At 49.0% G+C, this 27,989-nt stretch overlaps 1 protein-coding gene and 1 long non-coding RNA gene across 3 annotated transcripts in view; one reads left to right on the forward strand and one right to left on the reverse strand.

The window, feature by feature from the left end:
* SH3BP5 (SH3 domain binding protein 5) overlaps positions 1-27,989 on the forward strand; it is a 76,963-nt gene that overhangs the window by 31,960 nt on the left and 17,014 nt on the right. Inside the window, exon 4 of the mRNA XM_040480160.1 lies at positions 27,821-27,985. Within this exon, the coding sequence (XP_040336094.1) occupies positions 27,821-27,985 (165 nt within the window). The remainder of the gene's footprint in view (positions 1-27,820; positions 27,986-27,989) is intronic.
* LOC121033656 (uncharacterized) lies at positions 302-12,915 on the reverse strand. 2 transcript variants are annotated; one of them, XR_005792049.1, is made up of 4 exons: positions 12,698-12,915; positions 9,535-9,674; positions 8,326-8,406; positions 302-531 (listed from the first exon to the last, which is right to left on the reverse strand). It is a non-coding gene; the product is annotated as an uncharacterized LOC121033656 (long non-coding RNA). The 2 variants fall into 2 exon arrangements; XR_005792048.1 differs by lacking the exon at positions 12,698-12,915 and having other exon boundaries at positions 9,535-9,764.

Here is a 27,989-nt window from a genome sequence, read left to right on the forward strand (position 1 = left end):
TTCAGTGCTGGAAGTTGCCTGTATTGTGTTTATGAGGCCATGTGAGTCCACGTTCTATACTCAGCCTCCTTTGGGGAAGTAGGTGAGAGGAGAGGCATTTGAAACTCGTAGAGTGACTTAGCTGTAGGACAACTGGCAAATCTTGGCCTTTCCTCTGAGCCAGACAGATTGGCTTTGAATCCCACCTTACCATTTAATAGGTGTGGGACTTGGGGTGGATTACTTAATCTCTGTGCCTCAGTTTCTTCATCTATAAAATTGTGTATGTTAGCTTTTGCTGTGAAACAAACCACCCCAAACCTAAAATGGCCTAAAACATTTATTTAGCTCATGATTCGGGTGGGCAGTTTTTCTGATGTTAGATGGCTTCATCTGTTAGGCACTTGGCCTGTTGTCAGCGAAGGCATCCCGGGTGACTGGACCATATGAGTCTCATCCAACAGGCTGGCTTCTTCCCGTGGTGTTGGGATTCCAGGAACTAAAAGGACAAGCTCTCTTCGAGCCTCTTCCTGCATCACATGTGTTAATGTCCTGTTGGGCAGAATAAGGCACACGGTCAGTCCAAATTCAAGAGGTGGGGAAAAATAAAGTCCACCTGTAAAGCACCTGTGAAATGTTGTAGCCATTTTTGGCAACTTACCATAGTAATGGAATTACTTATAAAGTAATTGGAAATTACTTATAAAGTAATCGAATTAGTACTTATAAAACATTTGCACCAAAAAAAAAAAAATCTTAGTTCTTATTCCAGATGTATTTTCCTCTCAAACATTGTATCTGTCCCTCTGGTGAATCTGCTGCCTTGAAAACAAAAGACCACCACACCAAAAACCTCTGGATGGAAGAAACAGTCCTGTGTTGGGTAAAATGTCAAGAATGTGAGGACAGGAGGTTTAACCCAGGCAGTCAAGGAAATACCGAGTTGCTTGTGGGGGTAACATGTGCCAGAAGATCAATAATAATGCAGAGGGAGTCTCTGACTTGCCTGTTCACTGATCGCAAACACTCTGAGCCCTCACAGACAGCGTGGTGAGGGCCTTGAATGCATGGATGGAGAGTCACGTTTGCCACGAGATGAGACAGGTCAAGTGCATCAAATAATGCCTTGAATTCTTACGTTAGTCATAGAGGAACAGAGCATTGTAGTCTTTTTTTTGGTTGGGGAATTCTAGATGCTGATTTTGTTGGCAGAAGACCTTCCGTAAGTAGAGAAGTAGAGGGCCGGGTTCCACAAACTTGGGACACAAACTCGAAGACATGTCAAGCATGGGTTCTTGTTCTCTTTACTTGTTGGGGTTTTTTTTTTTTTTTCCTTCTAATTTATTTTCTTTCATTCAACAAATATTTACTGGGTTCCTACTAATTGTAGAGCACTGTTGTAGCCACTTGTCAAGAATGGGACAAAGACCCTAACTCTGTGGAGCTGGCATTCCCCTTTTAGTCTTATAAAAGCATGTGGGGTGGGGTGGGGTGTTTGGGGGCAAAAGTGGAATCTCTGTAACTGATCTGATTTAAAGTGTGGGGTTGTTCCCCCCTCCATCTGAGACATAGAGTGAGTCCGTGGATTATAGTGGGCTAGTGGGTTGGCAAGTTAAAGGTTTCTGAAAGTGTTTTCTGAGCATCTGCCCTTTGTCTGTGCTGGCCATTGTGGAGCATAAAATGTGGTCTATATCATCCAGGAGCCCTGTCAACACATACAAATAAGACGATTTTTACGGCATACGTAATTACAGTCCATTGTTCTTATTCACAATAGTTATGTTCTCCAGAGCCCCTACCTGGATGCCTGGGTGGCTCAGTCAGGGGTCTGACTCGGTTTCAGCTCAGGTCATGATCTCACAGTTTGTGGGATTATTGGGCTCTGTGCTGACAGCGTGGAGCCTGTTTGGGATTCTCTCACTTCCCTCCCCTGGTCATTTGCATGCTCTTTCGCTCTTAAAATAAACTTAAAAAGTTGCTACCCGTGCTGAATTAGAGAGGCATCCTATTGAGGTATTGCTTGTAGGTGAAATACAGGGTCAAGTTCCTGAGAGCCTCTGGTCACATTTTCATCAACTGACCCATACGTAGCCTTGTTTTACGTATGTCTGTCTTTAAAGGCACCTTACTTAATATATATATTTCTTAAAAATAATTATATACAGTACTTCTTTATAACAAAACACTAGCCAAGGAGGGTCAAACATTTTGCCGACCCTGGGTGACACGATTGTAAATTTACTTGGCTTTGAGCATCATACAGTGCTTTTTAAATTGGTCAAGACCTCCCATGCATTGATACCAAACAGAGTCCACAAATTTAAACTTGTCCATAGCTTCCTCATGCGCTATGGACGTGACTTTAGCACTCACTGGAACAGCCTCTTGTAGGAATCTGCAAATTTCCTCTTTCTTTTTCTAGATGCACTGTATTGTTGATTCATTAACAGTAGACTCATGGCCAACAGCACTATGACTCACACCTGAATGAAGCTTATGTAAAACATGTATTTTCTCCTTACATAAGGCATGTCAGAGCCTTCTTGCACTTAGGAGCACTAGACAGCGCTTCAGCACTAGGCTTGGGGGCCAAACAGCTGAATCGAACAAAAAGCACAAAAATGTGAGAAATGTGGCACTAAGACAGAGATGGACAGTTGTTTACAACATGAGAGTTGAAACAAGGAGGCAGAGTGTTGCCTTGTTCGACCTCACCTGGGAACATGCATGTTGAATAACTAAATGTTTTGCTTCTCTCGGTGGGTCTGGACCCTGGAGATCCCATAAATGTTGATTTGGGGTAACAAGTTGTAGTGAGTAGACACATTTGCAAATGTGGGATCTGTGAATAAGGAGAATCATTTGTATTCACTGAGTAAAGAGTCCGATGGGTGAGGCTCGTTGGTTAGACAACTGAACCACAGGGCACAGAGATAGACATCGTGTGGAAGAAGCCAGGGGGTGGTGAGATCACTGCAGGGGCTGGAGTTGGAAGCCTGGGCAGAAAGGTGCACCTGAGCCCCAAAGTGCAAGAGTCTGGGTAGCAAAGACAAAAGAGCTGAGATCTGAGGGAGAAGTCAGTGTGGACGTAACCTGGGGTAAGTGCATCAGCTCCAGAGCTGTGGAAAGGAAGCTTTCTGGGAGCTGAAGAGCCAGAAAGGGAAGGAATGACGGCCAGCTGAGCGAGTACCAGACAGCCTCAGCTCGGCCTCCACTCTGGGTTGAGACACCACAGAGCAGCCACAGTGGCCTCTTATGTGGGGGGTTCTATTCTTTGAGATGGTGATTAGACATTGAAGCCAAATATTTTGTCTTCCGTTAATAGCGGCATCATCTTTTGAGATCTAACTATGTGCCAGGCACCATGTGTATTGCTCTGTGTAGGGGAGAGCATTTATCTTTCCTGTTTGTCCCCATATCACAGGTGAGGGACCTGGTCTTAGAGCCCAAAGACCATTACTTGCGTCCGTGCGTAAACCCTTCTGGTGTCATGGCTTAGTCTGAGAGCATACGAAGGCCAGCTTTAACAGACGGAGTGGTTAACCGGCGGTCAAGAATGAGTCACTGGGAACTCCGAGGTTTTGACCTGAATAGCCTGAATGCCAGTAGGAAGTTGACCGTGGGGATCCAGCTTTGGGAGAAGGGGGTGCGCTCACCCTCCTGAATGTTAAGCCACGACGGGGGCCGCGGTGGGAATGTCATGGGCGAGGATGCAGGATGGCTTGGGGGGGTGGGGAGCTGGAACTCGACTCTGGACAGTTTACTGGAAGCGTGTGTGTGGAAAGAACTGAGTCAGAGCTTCAGGATGGAGGGAAGGAGGGAGAGGAGAGGAACTTTGGCACTCTGTGTACCGAGCAACTTTTCTACATACTTCAGATGCAGGAGGGAGGTACTTTTGTAGGTTTTGCAGAGCGGGAAACTGAGGTTTAGCGAAGTTGAGTTACTCAAGGCAGTGTCCCTGCCTTTTCTGCTCAGGGGGTAACTGTGAGGCTCTTCTTCCAAGCAATTTGGGGCCCTTTGAAACTCCTTCCCCTTGTGGCACGCCCTCCTGGTTCTCCTGCGACTCGGGCGCGACCTCGTCATGCCTCCCTTCTTCCCGGTCACTTTTCATTTCCGCTGGGCGGCAGCTCCCACGTAGGACTCGGGTGAGGAGGTCTGGGTCACTGACGTCCTTCCCCATGGCCCTGATCACGTTCCCACTGGGGGGCCACAGGCCAGTTTCTGGGAACTGCGTCATCCCTGCGGCCCAGGGTAAGGGCAGGCGGTGAGTGATGGGGCACCTGCCCCAAGGCAGAGCTCCTGGTGATTTACAGCCAGAGAGGAGAATGGACTGTTAACTCTCCCTTGCCTGTAAGACTGCATCCTGCTTTGCAGTCTTGCTTGGAATTTCTGGGTGAAGAAGCAGGTGCATTTGGGAAGCCTAGATGCTTGATCACAGATGGGGTCAGTGGGAGGGTCGAAGTGACCCAGGTCGAAGCCTCCTGACACAGAGTAGGTCTTGAGGCTTACGTCGGCAGGGCTCACCTCCCTGGAGTCACTGTGCCTCGTGCTTGGCGGGCTGTGTTGGGGCTGCAGCAGGGCGTGTTGCTGATCCTGGGGTTTTCTCCTCTGGTGGTGCAGTGGGCCGCTTGCTTTGACCCTTTCCTGCCTGGCAGGTGTCAGGAAGCTACCAGTGCGGGTCTGGTCGCAACAGAGTCTCAGCCCAGCAGTATTACCCCCCATTACCTTGTCAGTTGGGAGTGTCGTCAGGGCCAATTCCCTCTTCCTTGTCCCCTTTGCCTTTCATGCGGTCATGGCTGATGCCCAGTAAGTGCTGCTTGGCGGGCAATGTGCTGCCTGAAGCTGACACAGGTGGTTTGTCACCGCGGCTCGAAGGTAGTGGGAGGTGTGGAGTTTTGTACTGTATCCAAAACCATGAGGCTCCTTGGATGTTTCTCTTCTTTCTTTCCATCTTCAATAAAATTGTTGCGTTAACAGGGATCGACCCTTCCCTCCCCTCTCTGTAAACCACTCTGGAACGAGTGGCAGGACGACTGATGTCTCAGCTGAAGAAAATCAGACTATGGGACATATTTTTGTTTTGTAAATGGGGGTGGGCCTTTTTATGCTGTCAGGTAACAAGGTTTGGTCCCGGACAGATGGTGGTGTTTCTCTTGAGCGCTTTTGGCTCACCTTTCCGTTCCCTTTCCTCACCTTGCGGATACCGTCTGCCCACTCTGCTTTCCTTCCTTTCTCCTCCAGTCCCCCTCCAAGCCCTCCCAGTGTGACTTCATATTCTCCTCCTTTCCTTCTGTGAAAATCTACCCTGAAGAATCGATGGCCTTATTCACACTAAGAAGCAGATGAGCGAAAACAGTCAATCAGAGAAAGACAAATACCATATGATTTCACTCATATGTGGACTTTAAGAAACAAAACAGACGAACATAGGGGAAGGGTGGGTGGGGTAGAGAAGAGAGGGAAACAAACCACAAGAGACTTTTAAGGACAGAACAAACTGAGGGTTGACGGAGAGAGGTGGTAGGGGATGGGCTAGATGTATAATGGGCATTAAGGAGGGCACTTGGGATGAGCACTGGATGTTATATGAAAGTGATGAACCACTGAAATCTACTCCTGAAACTTGTATTACACTGTGTGTTAACTAACTTAAAAAAGAAACACTCAAAATAATAAATTAAAATTAAAGCAATGTAAATACCTGAACCTAAAAAAAAAAAAAGTAGGTGAGTGATAAGGCTTAGGGATTTACGGACTCTGGACATTTGAGTAGCTCTGCTTTAGAAGCATTCCCGTGTGTTGGGACACTCTGCTTCCTGTGTGGGACTGCAGATTCCCAGCTCAGGGTCTGTGGCACAGCAGAAGCTTCTTGACGTGTGTGAAGGAACCACATCCATTCCCAGGAGGGGAGTGTGTGTTCATTTCAGCATGGTGGAATGTTTTCATGGAATGTAAACCAGAGGTAGAGGCAGCAGACAGAATACAGGATTTTCAGTTGATATGAATTTCAGATAGTTTTTTAAAAGGTACCTCCATCTTATCAAACTCAACACCCAAAAAACAAATAATCCAGTGAAGAAATGGGCAAAAGACACGAATAGACACTTCTCCCCCAAAGAAGCCATCCAGATGGCTAACGGACACATGAAAAAATGCTCAACATCACTTGCCATCCAGGAAATACAAATCAACACCACAATGAGATACCACCTCTCACCAGTCAGAATGGCTAAAATTAACAACTCAGGAAACAACAGATGTTAACAGGATGCGGATAAAGAGGGACCCTTTTGCACTGCTGGTGGGAATGCAAACTGCTGTAGCCACTCTGGAAAACAGTATGGAGGTTCCTCAAAAAATTAAAAATGGAACTACCCTATGACCCCACAATTACACTAGGTATTTATCTGAGGGATACCGGTATGCTGTTTTGAAGGGGCACATGCACCCCCATGTTTATAGCAGCCCTATCAACAATAGCCAAAGTATGGAAAGAGCCCAAATGTCCACCGACGGATGAATGGATAAAGAAGATGTGGTATATATATATACGATGGAGTATTACTTGGCAATCAAAAAGAATGAAATCTTGCCATTTGCAACTATGTGGATGGAACTGGAGGGTATTATGCTAAGTGAAATTAGAGAAAGACAAATATCATATGACTTCACTCATATGAAGAATTTAAGATACAAGACAGAAGAGCATAAGGGAAGGGAAGCAAAAATAATATAAAAACAGGGAGGGGGACCAAACATAAGAGACTCTTAAACATGGAGGATAAACAGAGGGTTGCTGGAGGGGTTGTGGGAGGGGGGATGAGCTAAATGGGTAAGGGGCTTAAGGAATCTACTCCTGAAACCATTGTTGCATTGCATGCTAATAATTGGATGTAAATTAAAAAGTAAATTAAAAAAAGTAAAAGATACCTCTATCTCATGTGATATTTGGGACTTACGTAACTAAAAAAAATTCTTTGTTGTGTACCTGAAATAAAATTTCACTGGGAGTTCTCTGTTTGTATGTGTTAGATCTAGCAGCCCTCCAAAGGATGGGAGCTGTGTCATAAGCCAGATGGATAAGGTGGTTTTTGGAGTCAGCCCTGCCCCACCTCAGGTCCCTGAATTCATGGCATGTGTTGCTGTGGAGGGATTCTGGTCCCTGCTGTGCCATTCCTTAGCCTGTAGCCTTGGGCGGGTACAAGGGAACATGTAGGAGCATCCAGGACAACTGAGAGCACTCAGCATCTCATACTGAAGTTCTGTTCTCCTAAGCCTAGTGTTTGCAGGAAGCAATGGGTTTCTAAGAAAAGTGGCTGAGTCTACGATCACGGCCCCCCTCAGCCTTACCAGCTTGATTGCTGAGAGCTGGTCAGCTCCAGACAGAATTCTGAAGGGCTCCGTGAACGGGCCACACAAACTAGGTCTCTTCTGAAGGATCTTCCCAAATGTGGGCCCCTCAGCCACTCTTTCCCTCGACTTATCCAGGCACCAACTGGCATCTGCCTCCCTTGAACTGTCTCCCCTTCCCCGTGCTCAAGTGTCTTTGTTAGTTTGATCATTTATTCATGTTTGTGTGTTAATTTTTCATTTGAAAGCTTTGCTAGGCGCCTCGGCGCTTACACTCTCACAGGGGAAGGAGTGCCTCTTTGGTTCACTTAGGGCAATGATCTGCTATGTTCAGGAAGCCTTGCTTTGTATGTTTCCCTTGGAGGAAGTAGGTTGAATGGAAGTAAGGAGGAGACCATTTGTTCTTCAATTCGTTACCAGCCTCAGCACATTCCTGTGGCAAAACACTGTACCGCAGAGAAGATGGTGGGCCTTTTTTATTTCTAAAAGTCATGGTGTATCGATCCCCTCTAAGCTTCTCTTATTCTTTGAATTTAAGTCTCTTGATCTCAGGCTGAGGCCAACTAAGAGAAGGTTGTCTTTACACAGAGGAGACTGGGAAGTCTGTTTTCACACTGGCCTGGGCACTCAACCAAGGTGATTGAAGGCATCTCTAGTGGGTTCTTTTGAGAACAGTTGGAAGGAAATCATGAGAAGAGGGCGCTGTATTGAGTTTATGTAGATTCCTCTTCTGTCTGGCCTCATCCCAACACCTCAGGCCGTAAGAAGATATAAAGCCCCACAGCCTGAAGTCCTGAAATTTACATTGCCTTATGCACAAAATAATGGCCTCCTCTTATGTCAACCAGGAATTGCATTTGGTTGCAAGTAACCAAGGACTCAAAAACAGTCATCTACACACATTAGGATACTTTCTCCTGCTTAAAAGGAGGACCCGAAGGAGGCAGTCTAGGTTGGTGCTCTGACCCCATGGTCATCTGAGACCTGGCGACTTACGTGTTGCTCAGTCCTATGTGAGTCCCAGCCTCCAAGCCACATCATGGTCCAGGGTAGCTCCGGGAGCTCCAGCCATCACATCTGCATTTCAGAAGAGAAGGGGTAAAAGAGGAGTGGGGAAGGGACATATGCTTCTTCTCTTTTAAAGAGTCTACTTGGAATTCTCAGACACCACTCTGCTTCCATTTTACTTCCAGAACCCAGTCACATAGTCATGGGTAGATGCAATGGAGGCTTGGCTTAGGGTGGTTTTTTTAGTTGTACATTAGGGTGGAGGGGAGGATAGATATTGGGAGGCAGCCAACCAATTGTGCCACGTCTGTGCTGTGGTTTGCCTGTCTGTCTTGTAGAAAGACTCTGGGTCAGAAGGAGTTAGAGGTGAGCAGGTGTGACCCCCAGAGCAGACCAAGGACTCGCTGAAGTAGGGAAATGTTACACCCCGTTTTCCTCTGCTATGTCACTTCCCTCCCTTCGTGGTATGTGGAGAGACTTCCTGTCCTTTATATTGTGTCGGAGACCTAGGAGGAAATCGTAGTAGCTTCCCACGAAGGTGTAACCGTGTGCGTGTATGTGTTTTGTCAAGTCACAGAATCCATTCATACTTTCTTTTAACAAATATGAATTAAATGACTCATTTTCTATTGACACTTCTTTGGTAGAAGCCCTGCTGTCTTGCAGGGATGATTGAAATAGCCTTTCAGTTGGTGTGGTGTCCCTGACTCCTGGTGCCCCCCCCCCCCCGATGCCTCCCAACTGAATCTTGCCAGAGTCAGTTCTGCTGATAGTTCCCAAAAAGTTTGGCATGCGGGTGGGATGGTTGATTTTGTATGTCAACTTGGCTGGGCCACACCAGCACCGAGGTATGTGGTCAAACATCATTCTGAACGTTTCTGTGAGGGTGTTTATTGGATGAGATTTGCATTCAAACTGGTGGGATTGAAGTAAAGCAGATTGCTCTCCATAACGGGGGGGGGGGGGTTGTGGGGGGGGAAGGTGCTCGTCTAATCAGTTGAAGGCCTGAATGGAACAAAAGAGCGGCCTGCCCCAAGCAAGAGAGAGTTCTGTAGCAGATGGTCTCTGGACTTGATTGAAGTAGTGACCGTTCTCTGAGTGTTCAGCCTGTTGTCCCACCCTGCAGATTTGGACCTGCCAGCCCCATAGTTATGTGAGTTGATTCCCTAAAACCTTTTTCTTTACAAACAGATATACCTTGGGGATATGGCAGGCTTGGTTCCAGACCACTGCAGTGGCATAGTAAAGCAAGTCAAGTGATTTTTTTTTTCCACTGTGCATACATAAACTTTGTTTATCTTGTACCGTAGCATACTAAAAGTGCAATAGCATTATGTCTAAAAAAAAAAAAAAAAGCACATGCCTTAATTTAATCGCCCAGTCAGTAGGTTGAGCGTCCAACTCTTGATTTCAGCTCAGGTCGTGATCCTGGGGTCACGGGATGAAGCCCTGTGTCAGGCTACGCGCTTAGCATGGAGCCTGCTTGGGGTTCTCACTGTCCCTCCCTCCCTCTCCTCCCACTGCCTCTCTCTCTCTCTCTCTCTCTGCCCTTCTCTCCTGCTCATGTGCTTGCTCACTCTCTTAAAACAAAAGGCCTTAATTTAAAAATATTTTATTGCTTGAAAGAAACGTGTTAACCGTCATCTGAGCTTTCAGTGAGTTGTAATCTTTTTGCCGGTGGAGGGTTCGTCTTGGTGAATGATCAGACGGTAGTTGGTGCAGGTTGGAGTGACTGGGGCACTTTCTTCAGACAACAATGAAGTCTGCCTTTTCAGTTGATTTTCCCTTTCACAAATGATTTCTCTGCAGCGTGTGATGCTGTTTGATAACATTTTACCCGCAGTAGAATTTCTTTCAAAGTTGGGAGTCAGGGGGCGCCTGGGTGGCTCAGTCGGTTGAGCGTCCGACTTCCGCTCAGGTCACGATCTTGCGGTCCATGGGCTTGCGCCCCGCGTCGGGCTCTGGGCTGATGGCTCGGAGCCTGGAGCCTGCTTCCGATTCTGTGTCTCCCTCTCTCTGCCCCTCCCCCATTCATGCTCTGTCTCTCTGCCTCAAAAAATAAATAAATGTTAAAAAAAAAAAATTAAAAAAAAAGTTGGGAATCAGTCTTCCCACACCCTGCTGCTGCTTCGTCAACTAAGTTTACGCGATGCTCTAAATCCTTCATTGTCATTTGAACGACGTTCACGGCATTTTCACCGGGAGTAGTTCCCATCTCAAGGAACCACTTTCGTTGCTCATCCCTGCGAAGCACGTCCTCATCCATTCGAGTTCTATCGTGACATTGCAGCAACCCAATATAATAATAATGAAAACGTTTGAAATATTACGGGAATCACCAAAACGTGACAGACTCGTGAACAGATGCTGTCGAAAAGTGGCGCCGATGGGCTTGTGGGACACAAGGTTGCTACCGACCTTCAGTTTGTAAAAACCTCAGTGTTCTTGAAGTGCAGTAAAGGGAAGCAGCACGGATGTCGGTGGGCACGTCCTTTTGGTTCTGTTTCTCTGGAAAACCTTGACCCGTACAGCATTCCTGTGTCCAATATCAGGCCCGGATCTGAGTGCGGACACAGGGCTTTTCAGTCTGGCTCGTGCACTGGCACCTGTGTTCTCGGTGCTGCGCCCCCATGTACACCCCTCAGCCCCCCGCCCCCGCCGCTGGGTCCATCCTATGGTTGTGCTCCCAGCTTTGGAGCACACGATCCAGCGTTTTGCATTGTTGCGTATTCTGTTCTCTGCCTGTGGTGTCTTCCTCCCCAAGCTGACTGGCTCTGTGATGTGCAAAATGGCAGCCGTTAGCCACATGCGACTACTTAAAGGCCAGTTAATAAAACTGAAAGTTCAGTTCTTCAGTCTCCTTAGCCATATTTCAGATGCCCAGAAGCCACATGAGGCCGATGGCTACTATTTTGGGGACGGCACACATAGAGAACATTTCTGTCATTGCAGAAAGTTCTCTTGGGCAGCTCTACTTGGCTTTTATCCTTTGCCTAGTTAACAGGAGGGCACAGGTAACTGCTGCAGTTGTCCTGCCGTCCCCTCGTTCACTAAGCTTTCCTTCAGCTTTGCTTCTTGAGAATTCGATGAAGTCTACAGCCATACCACCCTGAACGCGCCCGATCTTGTCTGATCTCGAGAATTCGATGAAGGCTACGGGTGTTATCCTCGGAAAACCTGGGCACATGGGGGCATAAATTACAAACATAGTTTCAAGGTATTCACCAGCTTCCCTTAAAGGTCACCCACGTCCTGTGGGTTAATAACTATGAGCTAATAGTGCTCATGCCGCTCGTCTATGTAACCGCTGGCACTTCTGGAAGGCTTACCGTGTGCCTGTTCTGAGCAGTTGGCGTGTGTTAACACGTTCCTCCGAGCCACACCATAAGCTAGCTTCTGTCGTCACCTGCATTTTGCAGATGAGGAAACTGAGGCACAGAGAATTGAAGTGCTTGGGGTCACCCAGACAATGAGCGGCCTGGCCAGGATTTGACCCAGGCAATCTGGGTTCCAAGTCTGCGTTCCTCACCTCTACGCCCAGGGCTATGAACCCTGCCCTGGAAACCTGAGCTCCCCGAAGACAGAAATTGCTTGTTATCCTTTGCAGACCTTCACAATGTGCGGTGCACAGTGAAGGTGAAACAAATGCCTGACGAAAGGAATGCTTGGAATTGAGTTACACAGGCTTAAGGCATAATCGTCTTGGCCCTGGGACGTTTGGATTCTTCCACAGGGTGTCTTATCCTTTTTCTTAGTTTTATTGGCTGTAATTTGTTTCTGACCCCTTAGAGCTGGGAGACAGCCCGAGTGCTCAGAGCAGCTTTGCTTGGCAATCGCAGGTGGAAAGGAGAGGGTTTGCCGGGAGACCCGGCTCACTTGGAACACCCCGCCATGCCAGCTAGTGCTGCCCTGAGCTGGGGACCCAGCTGCTGCTGCGGCCCTGCCACAAGGCCGTTCCTGTCTTTTTCAGATTCCTAGGTGACTCAAAGTGGCACCACTCTAGTAGCCAGGGGGCCCTGGATGCCTGTGTTCTTGTGTCCCCGTCACTTTCTGACCGTCCGCTCCTGCTGGGGTTTGCTGGCCTTAACCTTGTTGACGTCTTTGCCTTGCACTGCAGGAGACCCCCAGCTTTTCCATTTACTGAGCTAAGCAGGAAGCTGTGTTGTGCTAACTCCGGTTTATGTTAAGCCCTCCTTTTCATCTGCATCCCCCTGACCTTGAATTCTTTTGGAGATCTTACTGCGGGTAGAAGTTAAAATTAAGCCAAGTCATGCTGACCCAGAGACAGAAGATGGGCTGGAGGGGAGGGGAGTTGACATTTCAGTGAATTGGTTGTTCCCCTGGCTGTACTTAAGTGTACCTGGCAACGAATAGTGCCAGATGATCCAGGGAAGCCCGAAACTCAGAGAAGGTGGGAAGAGGCAGCCAAGGTCTTTGGCTCAAGAGGGTTTGGAATAGTCTCTAAGTGCAGATTCTTCATTATTCTGGTCATAGTGACTCACAGAGGTACAGAATGTGGTCGCTGCCTTCTGGGAGTTTGTAATTTCGAGAAGACCCAAATGAAGAGCAAAATAATTCAAGAGACGTGTCATCCATGTGTTCAAATACTGGGCAGTTTTCAAAGTGCTTTTCTACTATCTTGTGATGTGGCCAACTGCTGACATGAGTATAGAAACTTGGTCCTATGGATTCAGAGGGGGTAAAATTTCACCCAGGAACAAATTTTCTGGAGACCCACTGGGACCTGGGTTATGTATCTTCTTAGCTTGGAGGAGGCAAGGTGGAGTGGAAGGGGGAATTATTTCGATCTTGAGAGAATAGCATTCACACCACATAATTTAGCACAATTTAGTATATACAGTTAGGCCATTATTCAGGTGAGTTTTCACATCATGTAAATGGGCATTTCCAAGGAGAATTGCACCCAGAGAGGCATTAATCTGAGTGTGTGAGCCACAGAAGAAAAAGAATCACAAGGCATATTAAAAGATTGACCACAAGGGAGTTGTCTGGGGCTGATCATTGGTACCCAACCTGGTACCTTAATGAAACACGTATTTATTGAACAACTGCAGCCACGGGCCACTAGGGCTAGGTTTGGGGAATTTAAAAATTCAGTGACACAGTCCCTGTTCTTCTGAGGCTCCCCGGGTCACCACTGGTGATGGTGCTGCAGAGGTCATAGAAATTCCATGCACTGTGCAGAAAGGAGACTCTGTGGGTCCTGGGCCTTTTCTGCTATAGCACCGACTCCAAGGATTCTGGGTCTGTGGCACTGACCAGGTGTCTCTCATCACTGAGCCTGTGGCAGTGGCCCTGGGGTTGAGCTGTCCTACTGTTACCTCTCTTCCCTCATCTCCTTTTAGTCCCCCTCGGTGGGTTTCTCCCAGGCTTCCAGACCAAGAATAGAAAACTTTGAGAACCTTCTTTCCAGTCATCTGTTCCAGGTTGCCAAGTGAGTTAGTGTTAAAGGAAGTCACTTTGTCTAGAATGGGGGTGTCCTCTGCCTTGTTCATGGCAGCCTTGCAGGAGTGAGGCCCAGCAGCTGTGGACCGGTGGCTCATGGGAGACCAGCGCTGGCTGATACAAGGAGGCTCTCCAGTTGAGAACTTCTTTTTACGGATCCCAGCTGGCAGGGAAGGGGCCGTCAACAGTTACTCCCATTCATTATTTCTTGTCTCCGAGGCAGGAGGAATGTTCATGACTTTGAACCCATTTATTTTATTTATTTTTAAATGTTACTTGTTTTTGAGAGAGAACAAAAATGCTCCAGTGGGGGAGAGGCAGAGAGGGAGAGAGAGAATCCCAAGCAGGTTCTGTGCTCAGGCCAGAGCCCGACTCTGGGTGCGGTACGATGACTGCGAAATCACGACCTGAGCTGAAATCAAGAGTTGGACCCTTAACCTACTGAGCCACGCAGGCACCCCTATTTTAGTCGTTTTAGAAAGCAGCCTCCAAGTGGAGACAAGCGGAGCACAGGTAGCTTGTGAAAGTTTGGCATGTGGCATGTGTAGCCGGCGGGGTGGGGGAACGAGGAGGACGAGGGGAGCTCTGGAATCCAGAGAGTTAGACTCCCTGTGGCGCGCTTAATGATGTCACTCTGTCCTTTATTGTCTGTATCACCTTAGGTTAGTTTCTTAGTGATCTGAATGTGATTCGTGGTTCGAAGGAGTTGGAGTCTTTATTGTTTTGGGAATGGTGGGTGTCTCCCGAACCAGTCAACCGTAGGCTGCTAATTAGTCTTCCTGCCTATGTCAGCAGAGTGGGATCATGGCCCTCCTTAGCAAAATGGGATACAGGAGCCAGGGGTGGACAGTATAACCAGAGTGCCTGGGAGAGCAGCTTTGGGTGGGGATGTGTGTTCATCTCTGTGCTGGTCTTTGTGAGTGGTAAGGTATAAACCATACTTCCTGCCCTCAGGAAGGTTTCATTGTGCAAACTTTCACGTACCCAGCTGCTTTTGGGCAGTGCGGGTCGACCTGAATGACTTCTCCATCAAGTGTTGGGAAATTAATCAGTGGAGGTTGAGAAAAGAGGGAAACATGTAAGTCCTAGAAGAATAGGAGGACTGTTCACTGCAAGGAAGAGGCTGAAGGATGATAAGGACTTTTTTTTTTTTTTTTTTTGCCTATGAAGTGTCATAAGAAAGAAGATATGATTGTTTAACACATGAGTCCAGCAAGCTGCAGTGAAAAGAGAATTCACAGAAGATGGGGTGTTTGAGATGGGTTTTAAAGGATGAATAGGAGTTCCCTAGGTGGAGACAAGGACGAAGGGCATGTGTTGCTGGCGGAAGGCATGGGACATACAAGAGTGAGGAGCGTTGAAGGAATGGTGAGTGGTCAGGCATCACTGGGTGGATGGGAAGTGAGAACCTGGGCTGTGGCTGGTGGTGTTGGGGTGGGGAGGGTGTTAGGCAGGGAGTGACATCATCAAATATACACTTTGGACAGATGACCAGGTGTCCTAAGTGCTATTGTGTGAGACTACGTGGATGCCGTGCGGAGTTTCTATGGCTATATGAGATTGGAAGCTAGGAGACGAGTTGGAAAGCTTGTAAAATAATCTGGGTAAGAACCGATGCTGGACAACATCTGCTGAGGTTCCCTTAGGGCATGTTTGTTCCTTGGTGCAGAGCTTCGAGGGGAGGGGAGCTTGGGCAGGGCTCGTCAAGCCTCTGGATGCTCTACAGAGAAAACATCTTGGCCACAGTGCTCGGTGAAGTTGGTGTGCAGATGGTGTGGTGGAGATTGTTTACCGGACTGAGGGTGGCCCCCGGGGTCCTGTGATTTCTCATCCGGATCTAGGGAATCAGTTTTGGAAGTGTCCCTGCTGGAGAAGTGAGTAATACAGGGCTCTGTGTTTATGCTTTTCCTCTCTGGGCCACTGGAGTCAGAGGGCTTGGGTTTGAGTTTCCTGTCCTTTCTAGCACGTGACCTTGGGCCAGTTCTCTTAACCTCCGTTTCTTTGGATGTGAAATGGGTACAGCAGGACTTAACCAGCAGGGGCTATAGGATAGATTCCGTGACGGGGGACAGCTGGCACACAGCAGGATTGAATAAACACCCTGCCCCAGCTCCTTTGTCCTTCCTCTCCCGGGGCAGTAGAGACGCAGGGAGGGACAGGACTTAGCCAGATGCCTGCAGTTCGGTTTCATCCCGCCTTACGTGTGCTTTGTTGCCAGTGATACATGTATTTTTCTTCTCTGTCTCTGCCAGAGTCGGAGAAAGAGCTGAGGGCTTCAAGTCATAGCAGAAGAGACAGAGAGATGAGAACTTCTGGATCACTCGAGTGGTTTGGCCACTAGCAGGATGTTGGGGGGCCAGTGTTGGATCCCCACATTTTGATGCAACTTAAACGTTGCACATGGGCAGGATGGGCTTTGAGGGATCAGGAGCCCTTTCAGTCTTGGAAACTTGTCTCTCGCTTGGACAGCATTCTGACTCTTTAACTTTCCCTCCTTGGCAGTCTTACTCTTCTGTGGTTTTATTTATTCTTTTGCTTAAATTTTGCCTTTAGTGAGGACAACCTTTGACAAATGTCTTTGGTTTCTCTATCCTTTCGGTGAGTAGTGTCTTCTTGAGTTTTGTGATTCTGTGGCAGGTAAATAGGCAAGCCTTCAAAAAACATTTCTTCACCATTTTTTATTATGAAATGTTTCAAGTATATACAAAAGGGAGAGAGTAGTCAGTGAACCCCCTGTATGCATCCCCAGCAACTAACATCTTGCCAATCACGTCTTCTCCACTCTCCTGTTTTCTTCTTTTCTTCTTCTCCTCCTCCTCCTCCTCCTTATTTATTTTTATTTTTGAGGGAAAGAGCAAGCGGGGGAGGGGCACAGAGAGAGGGAGAATCCCAAGCAGGTTCCGCACTGTCAGCGCAGAGCCCTCTGTGGGGCTCAAACTCGCCCATGAGATCCTGACCTGAGCCAACATCAAGACTCAGGCGCTTAACCAACTGAGCCACCCAGACGCCCCTGTTTTCATATTTTACAATGTCACAGATATCCTATCACTTCTACTGTAAATACTTCAGTATTTTATCTCTAATAGATAAAAACTTGTAAAAGATCACATTTTCTTACCAAAGAAAATTAAAGTTCTTGTAATATTCTCTAGTACCCAGTCCTTTTTCAGATTTCCCCAGCTGTATCAAAAGTTTTTCTCACTATTAAAGCACCTGACCTGGAACAGCTGTTCTGTTTTGACTGGACAGTATGGGTCTCCCCTTGCCCTTGCGTTCTGCTATTGCTCAACCCAGTGACATAGTTTTGAGTGGATAGAAAGAACTATGGGGTAGATAAATAGCAAAGTGATAGCTGACTGAGAAGGGCACCGAGAAGCAATTTTGTGAACTTTTTATTTTGGGAAACTCGCAAACATGCGCAGTAAAAATGACGGCAAAAGTGAAACAGCTCGGTGGTCAGCTCGCCTGCTGAGTGACCGTTTGCACCTGTTTAAGCCGGACACTGCATTCCAGAATGACCTTGTGAGTCCTGCTGTGATTGTGTATCCTCAATACTGAAAACACAGCTCCCTGGGAGTTAACAGAAGGCTTGGCATTCCCGTCTCAGGAGTCTGATGACTTACTTGTTCAAGGTTGTAGATGCAAGACAATGGCCCTTGTGGGTGCTAGGATTTGACCCCATTGCTCCCAGTTCTTTGGACGTAGTGTGCTGCTTCACGGAGGCCCAGCTGTCCTGTTGAATCAGCGCCAGCTCTGTGCAGGGCTTTGGAGCGTTTCTTTTGTCGCTACCGCGGTCTGTTAAGAGCTGGGGTCCCTGGGGGTTGGAGAGTTGCAAGGGGGGCCCATTTGTCCCCTTTGCTGTTCGAGGCACTGTATCTCTAGAGGGAAGTCCCCTGGAAGTGCCGGCAGCTGTGTGCACACTTGCCGGTAGAGAGAGCTATGCCTTGGGGGGGGGGGGTCCCGGCGGGGGGGGGGGTGGGGAGGGGTGAGGGCGACCAGCCACCTGGCTTCTCCACCGGAGGGGAAGAGGAGAGAAGTAGGGGATCAGAGCTTTGCCCCAGGGGCACCTCATGGCTTCTAGCCCTTGGCTCCCCGGCTGTGGCCGAAGGGAGGGAGATGCTGTCCCCAGTTCTGACACCCCAGTTCTTCCTACGCCCACCTCTCGGCCTCTCCATCCTCACAGGAAACACGGCAGCAGCTGACTGGCGGGAGAAAGACTGTCATGTAGTTACAGAGTACGAGGCTTCTCTCCACGTGCGGGGTTCTGGTTCGCCCCCAGCCCCCGCGCTGCAGCACAGACAGCATTCTTCACTCCCTCAGAATCCAGGGCGGTGATCAGGCCACGTGTCGTGGCCTTTTGTGGCGCGGGTCTGCGTCGTGTTTCCCTGGGAAGGAGGACGTGGCTTCCCTGATTGGTGTGTGTGTGTGTGTGTGTGTGTGTGTGTGTTTATCTGGCCTTGGGACGGGGTGATGCCGATGCTTCCTGGGTCCTGGGAATGACAGTGTGGGGGGCCGAGGCGGGGAGGGAAATACATTTGAGTGGACTTGCAGAGAGGAAGGTGCAGCCATGCTGAATTTGGGGAAACCCTCCGCGTTTGAAGAATTTAAGAGATGGGGTATGTGACTTACGCCCTCGAGCAGGCCATTTTAACTTGTTAGGCTCTTGAATTTTCTTCCATAAAGTAAAAGGATTGGTTTACACCGTTTCCATTGCCTTGAGCCCGAAGACTCGGTGGTTTGTGGACCAGGGATCAAGGTGTGGTGGTGGCTCCTGGGACTGTGTTGGGTCACGTGGGCCTTGACTTTGAGCCTTGCTGCCGGCCTCTGCCTTGGGCCTCTGCCTCAAGCCTGGCCCCAGACCTTGCCGCTTTGTAATTCTGTAGCCAGCGGACACTGCTCCAGCCCAGCCAGCATGTGTGCGAGAGCAAGAGGAAGCCCGTAGAGGAACACGGATGTTGCCTTGATAGCTGGGGTGGGGACGGCTAGGCACCTGTCGTGTCCCTGCACCCACAGAAAGGATTTGGTTTGGGGTCCTGCAGGGAGGTGCCACTCATGGTTAGCAGGTTTCGTAATCCGCTGGTAGTTGAATGGGGTAGGAGTATGTGAAGGGGTCAGAGACCTCCCGCTGGCCGACCAGCTCTGACCTGCAGAATTGGACTAAGTAGCCCCTGGTGGCCTGGGGAAATACAAGGTATGTGCCTTCCTCCTGCCGGGAGCTTTTGGCTGAACTGGGAGATTCGGTAGGACGACAATGGTGCCACCCTAAAGCAGAGGGACAAGGGGCACACGAATGGATCCTGAAGCCCTTTGGTCTGATTGGGATGCGTATGCTTGTGTCCAGAGGTGAGTTGCGGGCTGATGCCCAGCACAGAAGAGGAGACAAGGTGGGCTCAATCCTGGAGGAACCTCCCCAAAGCCCCCAACTGAAACCCTTGAGTTCGACCCACCTCTGGTCAGCGTGAGGCCCTGCGTGACCACGGGGAGTAGGGGATCATCCGGCCGGAAACTAAGTCACCGCACACTATTGGGTTGGCTGGGCCTTCCCATACCCAAGGTCTAGTCACGTTGTAGCCTCCAGGTTCATTACGGGTTTTTAATTTTTTTTTTCATGTTTCTTAGAGAGAGAGAGAGACAGAGTGAGAGCAGGGGAGGGCAGAGAGAGAGGGAGACAGAATCTGAAGCAGACTCCAGACTGAATTGTCTGCACAGAGCCCGACGCAGGGCTGGAACTCATGAATTGCAAGATCATGACCTGAGCTGAAGTCAGAGGCTTAACTGACTGAGCCAGCCAGGTGCCCCATATTATGGTTTTTAAACGTATGATTATTTATAATCTAAAGCAGGAATGCAGATGCTGTTTTATTATTATTATTATTTTTTATTTTTTTAATGTTTATTTATTTTTGAGAAAGAGAGACAGAGCATGGATGGGGGAGGGTCAGAGAGAGAGGAGACACAGAATCAGAAACAGGCTCCAGGCTCTGAGCTGTCAGCACAGAGCCCGACACGGGGCTCGAACTCACGGACTGTGAGATCATGACCTGAGCCGAAGTCGGCCGCTTAACTGACTGAGCCACCCAGGCGCCCCTACCTGTACTATTTTGAAGCAGGTAATAGCTTTTTAATTTTTATTATTAAACAGCACATCTCCAGGACAGAGCAAAACTATTTGACCTTGATTTTTCTGATCCCCTGAGGCTCCTCTGACCTGGGATCTGTTAAAGAGCTTTGGGGCCTGTCCCCTGAAATGGCTTCAGGCCCTCCATTATATCTCTCCCGGAACTGCGCACTGCTTCCTCATGGGTTTCAGATATACACACCATGGACCTTTCACTTAACTTAGAATCTCTATATCCTGTATTAGGCAATTTGCTGTTAACTGATAATGGCTCAACCTGTACCTGATAACAGTTGGGACTGAGTGAGAATTGTTGTCCCGTATGCTCAACTGATTCTTAGATGTGTACAAAATCGATCCAGGAAAACTGAACTGGGTAGAACTGATGAAAAGCTCCATGGCACAAGCTGCATTTAGTAAAGGTTGATATGGATGAAACTATTCAGTGGATCGAACCTATGGATTTGAAATAGGAAAGAACTGATCCTAATTAAAATAACTTCGACTAAAGAAAAATGAAAAAAATTAGGAACACTGGCTTTGAAAAATGATCAAGGACCTAAATGGGCTTAATGGCATTTTTTTCTAGAAAATGCTTTCAAATGAAAATGTGTCTACTCTGGGATAACTCTGATTAAAATGTTTGTATCCAAAACATCCTCAGGGGCCGAATGGCCTCGTCAAAATGGCCGGCACCCACCTCTGGCCAGACAGTAGTTTTTGCTCAGACAGAAGTTGTTTTTTGGTTTCTTGTTTGTTTGTTTTTGACTTTAAGTTTGTTTATTTTGAGAGAGAGCATGCGCTCGAGCAAAGAAGCAGGGGAGGGGCAGAGAGAGAAGGAGAGCGAGAATCCCAACAGGCTCTCTGCTGACACAGAGATCGAACCCACGAACCGTGACCTGAGCTGAAATCAAGAGTCAGATGCTTCATGGACTGAGCCACCCAGATGCCACCCCCCCACCCCCAGAAGTTTGAAAAGGGAGAAGAAGGAGAGGAAAATTTCCGAATGGAAAGACTCAGACTGCCAGCTGCTGAGGAGTGGGATTGCTCGGAATAGACGCAAAACTCTAGAGGTTGAATCGAACTGAGAACGGATGCCGCTGCTGTCGCTGTCTGTTGTCCCCTTTGATGTTCATCCCAGACATGCCTCCCTCCCTGAGGCCAGCCCAGTTTTTGATCCTGCTTTCAAATGTTTTGATTTCCTCAGGTGGCCTGGAGGGGAATCCGGGACTTTTCTTCACAAGCTTCTAGCTGGAAGATGGGTTCTTTTCAGCGGCACATACAACATTCACTCTAAAGGGCAAGGGCAAAATTGTATCAAGTGTAAAAAAAAAAAAAAAAAAGACAAAAGGCCGGGACAGAGGGTGTCCTCTTGGTGGTTGCTCAGTGCAGCGACCATACCCTGGCGCCTGTGGGGCTCAGGGCCAGCCCAGTCAGAGCACCGACCCGGCAGGAATAGGCCAGGCCTCTCTTTCCCCAGTGACCTGCGGCTCATGTCAGCTGAAGGGTCAGTGCTGACCTCATTCTCGGGCAGCCTCTGCTTCCCCCCCACAGGCTGATGTCTTTCCGACCCTGTTTAGATGAAGTGGGCGTGCCCCCCACTTCCATTTCATGCCCAAGTATCCAGCGGCTTCTGGAAACCTCGTTGCTCTGTAACTTGCCCTTCCAGGGGGGCCCACACTTCCCTGTGTCTCTTCCATCCCCGCCCCCACCCCAGCTTCCCTGTGAGTGGGACCCAAGTTGTTCCCAACAGCAGATAAGGAAACGGTGTTGGGCGGCAGGAGAAGTTAAACCCAGCATTCAGGATCAGCTCCCAATGGTCGGCATGCTGGCTCCACACTGTGAACGCTCTGCTCTGACGAAGCAGCCTGTTCCCTGCCCGCTCTTGGCGGGGGGGCGGGGAACAGCGTGCTCCCCTTGGTGGTTGGCCTGGTTTCTCCCGGTAACCCCCCTACCTTCTTTGATCTGTGTAGCAGTGGCTAGTGTGGCCTTGATTAGGGTGAAGGCGTCAGACCCAACTTAGCTTGACCTCTTTGTGAGGAGTTTGTAGCCCCAGCAGGTGGTATTTAATAGAAATCTAGAATGGAGGCTCAGGGTTTGAACCTTGACCTCACCCTTGGTGATGTGGAGCAATTTATTCAACCTTTCTGCGCCTTGGTCTCCTTTATAAAATAGGGATGATCATTGGACCACCCTCATCGCATAATTTTGAGATGGAAATGAGGCACTGTACTCAGAACACCTTTCATACGTTATCGGACTCAGGAGAAATGCCCAAACAGTAACTGCTATGATTATTGTCTTATAACCATCTATGTGCACCCTTAGGGGTTTGCTAGTGGTCGGGTACAAGACTGGTCTCATCGTGGGGGCTTCCTCTGTGACTTAAGGCCATCCCCAGCTGGAGTATGGCTTTGGGAAGCCATGTGACAAGACTCCTTCATCTTTCCGGTTTCCTTAGCTGACTGGCTGGTGTGTTAGTGACACCTGCATGAGCCATAGTGAGAGGCAGCAGTCCCACACGACAGCTTGAATTCCCGTCTCATCTTTGGCCCTCTGAGCAGCCTTTCTTGCTGTGTATTAGTTACAGGTAGGCTGTCCAACTCTCCAATGATTGTGTCCTTGCCAGAGGTCTACACCTTGGCAGATACTGCCTGGCGGAAGAGAAACAGCCCTGTTTAGGGGTCAGAGGCTCTGGTTTCCTGGCTCTGGCCAGGCCTCAAGAGCTGTGTGACATTCGGCAAGTTGCCTTGCATTTCTGGGCTGTCTATTGAAAAGTGAAAATGAAGGTCTTGAACCGGGTGGTCTGTGAACTTCCTCCTACTCTGAACCTTTGTTGCAACCACGTAAATGTCCAGATACCCTTGTTCCTTCCTGAGACCAAATATGGGCCGGGGTGGAAGTCCAGTGCAGCCTCTCTCTTCTCCCGACAGCCTCAACCACGGCAGACCTCCTCCCTCATGCCCCGCCTTGTTGGTGACACAGGGGACCATACGTGTGAGTGTGCTTCATAGTCACAGCTGGCCCCAGGCCAGAGTCTAATGAAGGTCACTGTCAAATTCATTCGTAAGCAGCCTTTTAAAATTCTTTCCAGCGAGCTGTTTCCATGAAAGTCATTAGTATCCCTGAGTCATGAAGATATTTCAAATTTTCCTATGTTGCGTCTGACAGTGAAAACCCAGCTCCCCCAACATTTTCCTCGTCGGTGCTCTTCTAAGTAGAGCCTCAGCCAGTTTGCTAACTGGGTTTCTCTGCAATGAGACCCACTGTCTGATTTGTGTACACCGGGGAGTAATATATTCGTAACTAGAGTTTGAAAGGGCCTTTTTTTTCTTTTTTAGAGTTTGAAGATAAAACTTGTTGGTGTTGGTCGTGCCAAAGATTTCTGGGTGTCCTCTTTCATACATTGGTGAGAACCAGATAGTCAGCTCTTGGTGGGATTGCTAAGTCAGTTTCTGATTTTGGTGACGAGCTGTCTCGGAGGTAAGCCCTCCCCAGGTAGATATGTGTGTAAACTCATGGGTGCCTCCTGTATTTCCGTGACCTAGCCTGGTGTCTCACCCTCTCCTGGATGAATCTTCCTTAGGAAACCTTTGATAAATCATTCTGTCTTCCCTGTGTTCCCATAGCGCTTTCCACCTCTGTTAAGGTCATGATCTGTCTTGGATTGGAGTTTGTACTGAACGTGTCTGTTTTCCTGACTGACTTGGAACCCCTTATTTGGTGTGGGCCCCCTGTCTCCAGAAATCAGGTTCCAAGACGTATCTCAGCAGTGTTGAATGGAGTATATCCTACTAGCAAGGGTACGATAGAATGTTCCCTGCCTTGCGTGTGCACCTGCCTGTGAATGTGGTTTTAGAAAATGTTTTATGAAATGCCTTACAAAGAAGCTATGAACTTTGGGATTCTTTAGGAATCCCCAAAAGTTTGGTTCCTTGGGCTTATTAGTAGTAAAATGGGCTGTGAGCAGCCAGAAAGCTGTTGAGGGAGATTTGGCCAGTCTATGCTAGTTGCTGTAGTCCCTTCTATCATGTTTACAGAATAGCCCAGCTGTATAGAAGGTAACATGTGATCACTTGGGTTTAGATTTAACCAAATGTAGCACAAAACTGGCTTGAACATGAGCCTTTATTATTATTTTTTTTTCTGTCATTTAAAAAGTTAGGAGGTAGGCAATCCAGGGCAGGGACCTAACTTACTTTTCTTGTATCCTTAGGAGAGTTGCCTCATGATCCAAAATGGCTGTTGAAGCACCAGCCATTGTGTTGATAACACAAATGGAAAGACAAAGAAGCCCTCTTGGAAGGCTCCAAGAGTGTCCATTTATATCTCATTAGCTACAAGTTAGTAACAGGAGTCTTAGCTAACTTGACGGCTGGGAAGTAAGGTCTTTAGCTGGCACATTGCCTCGCCGTAAGACACAAAGGCTCTCTCACCAGGGAAGATGGAGAGAACAGACTGTGGTCCTGAAGAGCCGCCCACCATTTACTTGAATAAATGAGTAGGTAGGGAAGGGATGGAGAGATGCCATTTGGTTTCCGTGGGTCAAGTGCTGACTGAAGCCTCCGACTAGATCTTTGATATGACAAGGCCAGCACATTTCTGATACCACCACGTGGGAGAAAGAACCTTGAGGAAAATTCAGAAACTCACAGACTTGACAGAAAGCATGTTCTTCTAAAGGCCCCTTCAGACGGGCCTCCTTTTTTCCTTCCTTGTAGAGATCCGGTTCCCTTATTTCGAACTCATCAGATGCAAGATAGCAGGCGTAAAGGGTGCGGGTCTGTGATACAGCAGCCACATTTCAGCTCGCTCTTTTGTTTGCTGGAAGAAAGAAAAGCTTCATAATTCAAATGGGGAGACCGGGGGAGAGGGGGTGGGGGCGGGGAAGAGAGTTTACCCTTAAATGGTGCTGAATTGAAATACTAACATTTCCGGGGCACCTGGGTGGCTCAGTCGGTTAAGCGTCCGACTTCGGCTCAGGTTATGATCTCACGGTCCGTGAGTTCGAGCCCCGCGTCGGGCTCTGTGCTGACAGCTCAGAGCCTGGAGCCTGTTTCGGATTCTGTGACTCCCTCTCTCTCTGACCCTCCCCCGTTCATGCTCTGTCTCTCTCTGTCTCAAAAATAAATAAACATTTTAAAAAAAATTAAAAAAAGAGAAATACTAACATTTCCTTGAAAAAAACAAACACAAGTACAAATCCCACCTAGGGAACTGTTAGAATCCTGTGGGATTGATGGTCTCTTGGTGTGGTTCAAAGCCCATCGGTGGTCTGTGGGGCAGGTTGGGGGTAGCTTTGAAGTGCCAGGTCCCAGTGCCTCCCCGCTTGTCCCTCAGTGCACCTAGGCAGAAGGGAGTGGGAAAGCCACTGGGGCTGTCCTCTCATGGGACTGCCATGGACTGGCCTAGAGGCCTGGGGTCTGGAGTGACGTGTCATGTGCCGAGAGCATCCACGCGTGCTCAGTTGGTCAGTTCTGTAGGATGCAGGCCCCTTGTCCCCATGTGTGGCTGAGGCACGCCTGTGTGGGCATGTGGCCTGGGGCCACGCAGTGGTCACAGCAGGCAGGCCCCTGGGCTACTGGTTGAAGCATTAGCCGGGCGTTCGCTCAGTCCCATGCTCTTCATGTTTTTTGAAACTTTTTCTTTTTTTTTTTAAGTTTACTTACGTATTTTGAGAGAGTGCATGTGAGTGGTGGAGGGGAGGGGCAGAGAGAGACGGAGAGAGAGAAGCCCAAGGAGCCCAACACGGGGCTCTACCCCACCGACCCCGGAGATCATGATCTGAGTGAAATCAAGAGTCAGACGCTCAACCGACTGAGCCACCCAGGTGCTCCTGTGTCGTTTTTGATAGCAACGTACGTATTTTAATTTTAATTCTAGCGGAGTTAACATACAGGGCTATATTAGTTTCAGGAGTACGGTATAGTGATTCAGCAATTCCATACGTCACCCAGGGCTCCTTGAGATACATGTGCCCTTCCATTTTGAAATTTTGATCCTCCTCTTTGTCAAGGTCTCCTGCAGATACCGTGTCTCATGAGGCCCCTTCCTCCTAGCCCCCCCACCAAGGCTGAATTTTTCAGGTCATCTTGTCCTCCAGTCCTCCGTTCCTGCTCATTCTCTTTTCGGAAGGAGCCCCAGATTCCCTCTCCTGGAACCAGTTTCCTCTTCACACCCTGGTACTGTCTGTATCTCCCTCCAGTAGCAGTCTTCGTGCGCAGCTCTTGAGGACGGTTTCTGGATGTCCGCTCCGTGCCTGTTTCTGTTCCCCGACCAGATTGTCATCCTGGAAGGTCAGGCTGGGTGTGGTGCACAGCACGAGTCCACCGTTTGCTGAAGGGTGGAGAGCTGCACCCACAGGGTCACAGAGCTGTTCCTTGCCTCGGGGGCTACTGTGTTCCAGGTCTGTTTTGTTCCCCTTAACCGTCTGTGCCCTGTGGTTCCTGAAGACTTCCTCTAAGTCATGTGAGACTCACCCTGGGGATGGATGGGGATGGTTGTTCCTCTTGCTCCTGAGCCCCAGGGGCTACCCCGTGGATGTCCCCGGGGTTTGTGGAACTGATCTGGTTAACCAAGGGTGGTGGGTAGGAGGCTGCAACGGGCCAGCGTGTGCTTGTGCTCTGCTGGGAAATTCAGAGTGGTGGCCGGAGGGTTTTGTTGCTGGTTCCTGATGCAATCTCATGGGCCACTCTTGGGGGAGAAGTGTTTACTGTCCAAAAGAAATAGAAAGTGAGCCAACAATGTAATTTTAAATTATCCGGTAGTTTCATTAAAAAAAAAAAAAAAGTCAAAAGACACAGGTGAAATTAAGATAGTCTATTCAACCAACGATATCCGAAATACCATCATTTCATCATGTAGTCATTCTGAATACGGAGATGGTTAACAATTCTTTTTTTGTACTAAGTCTTTAAAATTTGGGGCACTTTAGGGGCGCCTGGGTGGCTCAGTTGGTTAAGCGTCTGACTCTTGGTTGGTCTCAGCTCAGGTCATGATCTCACGGTTCGTGGGTTCAAGCCCTTGTGTCAGGCTCTGTGCTGACAGTGCAGAGCCTGCTTGGGGTCCTCTCTCCCTTTCTTTCTGCCCCTCCCCTGCTCGCTCGCTCTCTCTCCTTCTCTCTCTCTCTCTCAAATAAACTTAAAAAAACTAGTACAGAAAAATACCTTTAAAATAAAGTCTGGGGTGCTTTGCACTCAGAGTGGATTAAGGACCTTTGAGGTGCTCAACAGGCACGTGCGGCTGGCGGTGCTCTAACATACAGCCCGCTACGATTTGTGTCCGTCCCTCCCTCCGCCCGTCGCTGTTGGTGAGTGCGAATTGGGCGAGAGCCTGTCTGGCAGAGTGACAGCACTTAGTGGGACTTTGAGTAACTGGGGTCACAGCTCTGCTCCTCGCCCGCGTCGGGTGGCCTGGCCGGGTCTCTCAGAGCCACAGTTACCGCCTGTAGAATGAAGGAGGCCGTTGGACTGCAATCCCCTGGGCCCCTCTGGCTCTGACCTGTGGGCAGGGAGCCACGGATCTGGGCAGGGATGGTGCTGGGAACTGCTGTGTCCGCCGTGGCATCCTTAGCAAATGAGAGCTGCTCTATGAAAGGCCACAGCCGGCCTCACCTGGCTCGTGAGGGGCTGGTTTGCCATCTCCGGCTGACTGAGCCGGCATCCGTATCTGACCTCTTGGGTCCTGGACTCTGGAAATCGTCTGCTCCTCTACCTGCTGCCTGTCCCCTTATCCAGCATTTGCGAGGCCCTGCAGGTGCCCGGCTTGTCCCCACGTGGGAAGGCAGAGATGGACAGGGCAGCCCCAGACCCTCAGGAAGCTCATCTTTTGGAGAGTGTGACGGGCCAGAGGGAGCCCCTGCCGTTTCCTGAGGCCTCATGAGGGTTCTTTCTTGCACAGGCCCAGCTAGAAGCTCAGAAAGCCACGCAGGACTTCCAGAGGGCCACAGAGGTGCTCCGAGCCGCCAAGGAAACCATCTCCCTGGCTGAACAGCGGCTGCTGGAGGATGACAAGCGGCAGTTCGACTCAGCCTGGCAGGAGATGCTGAATCATGCCACCCAGAGGGTAT

Source organism: Herpailurus yagouaroundi, unplaced genomic scaffold, assembly GCF_014898765.1.
Source record: "Herpailurus yagouaroundi ecotype Mexico unplaced genomic scaffold, PumYag 159, whole genome shotgun sequence".
Taxonomy (NCBI): domain Eukaryota; kingdom Metazoa; phylum Chordata; class Mammalia; order Carnivora; family Felidae; genus Herpailurus; species Herpailurus yagouaroundi.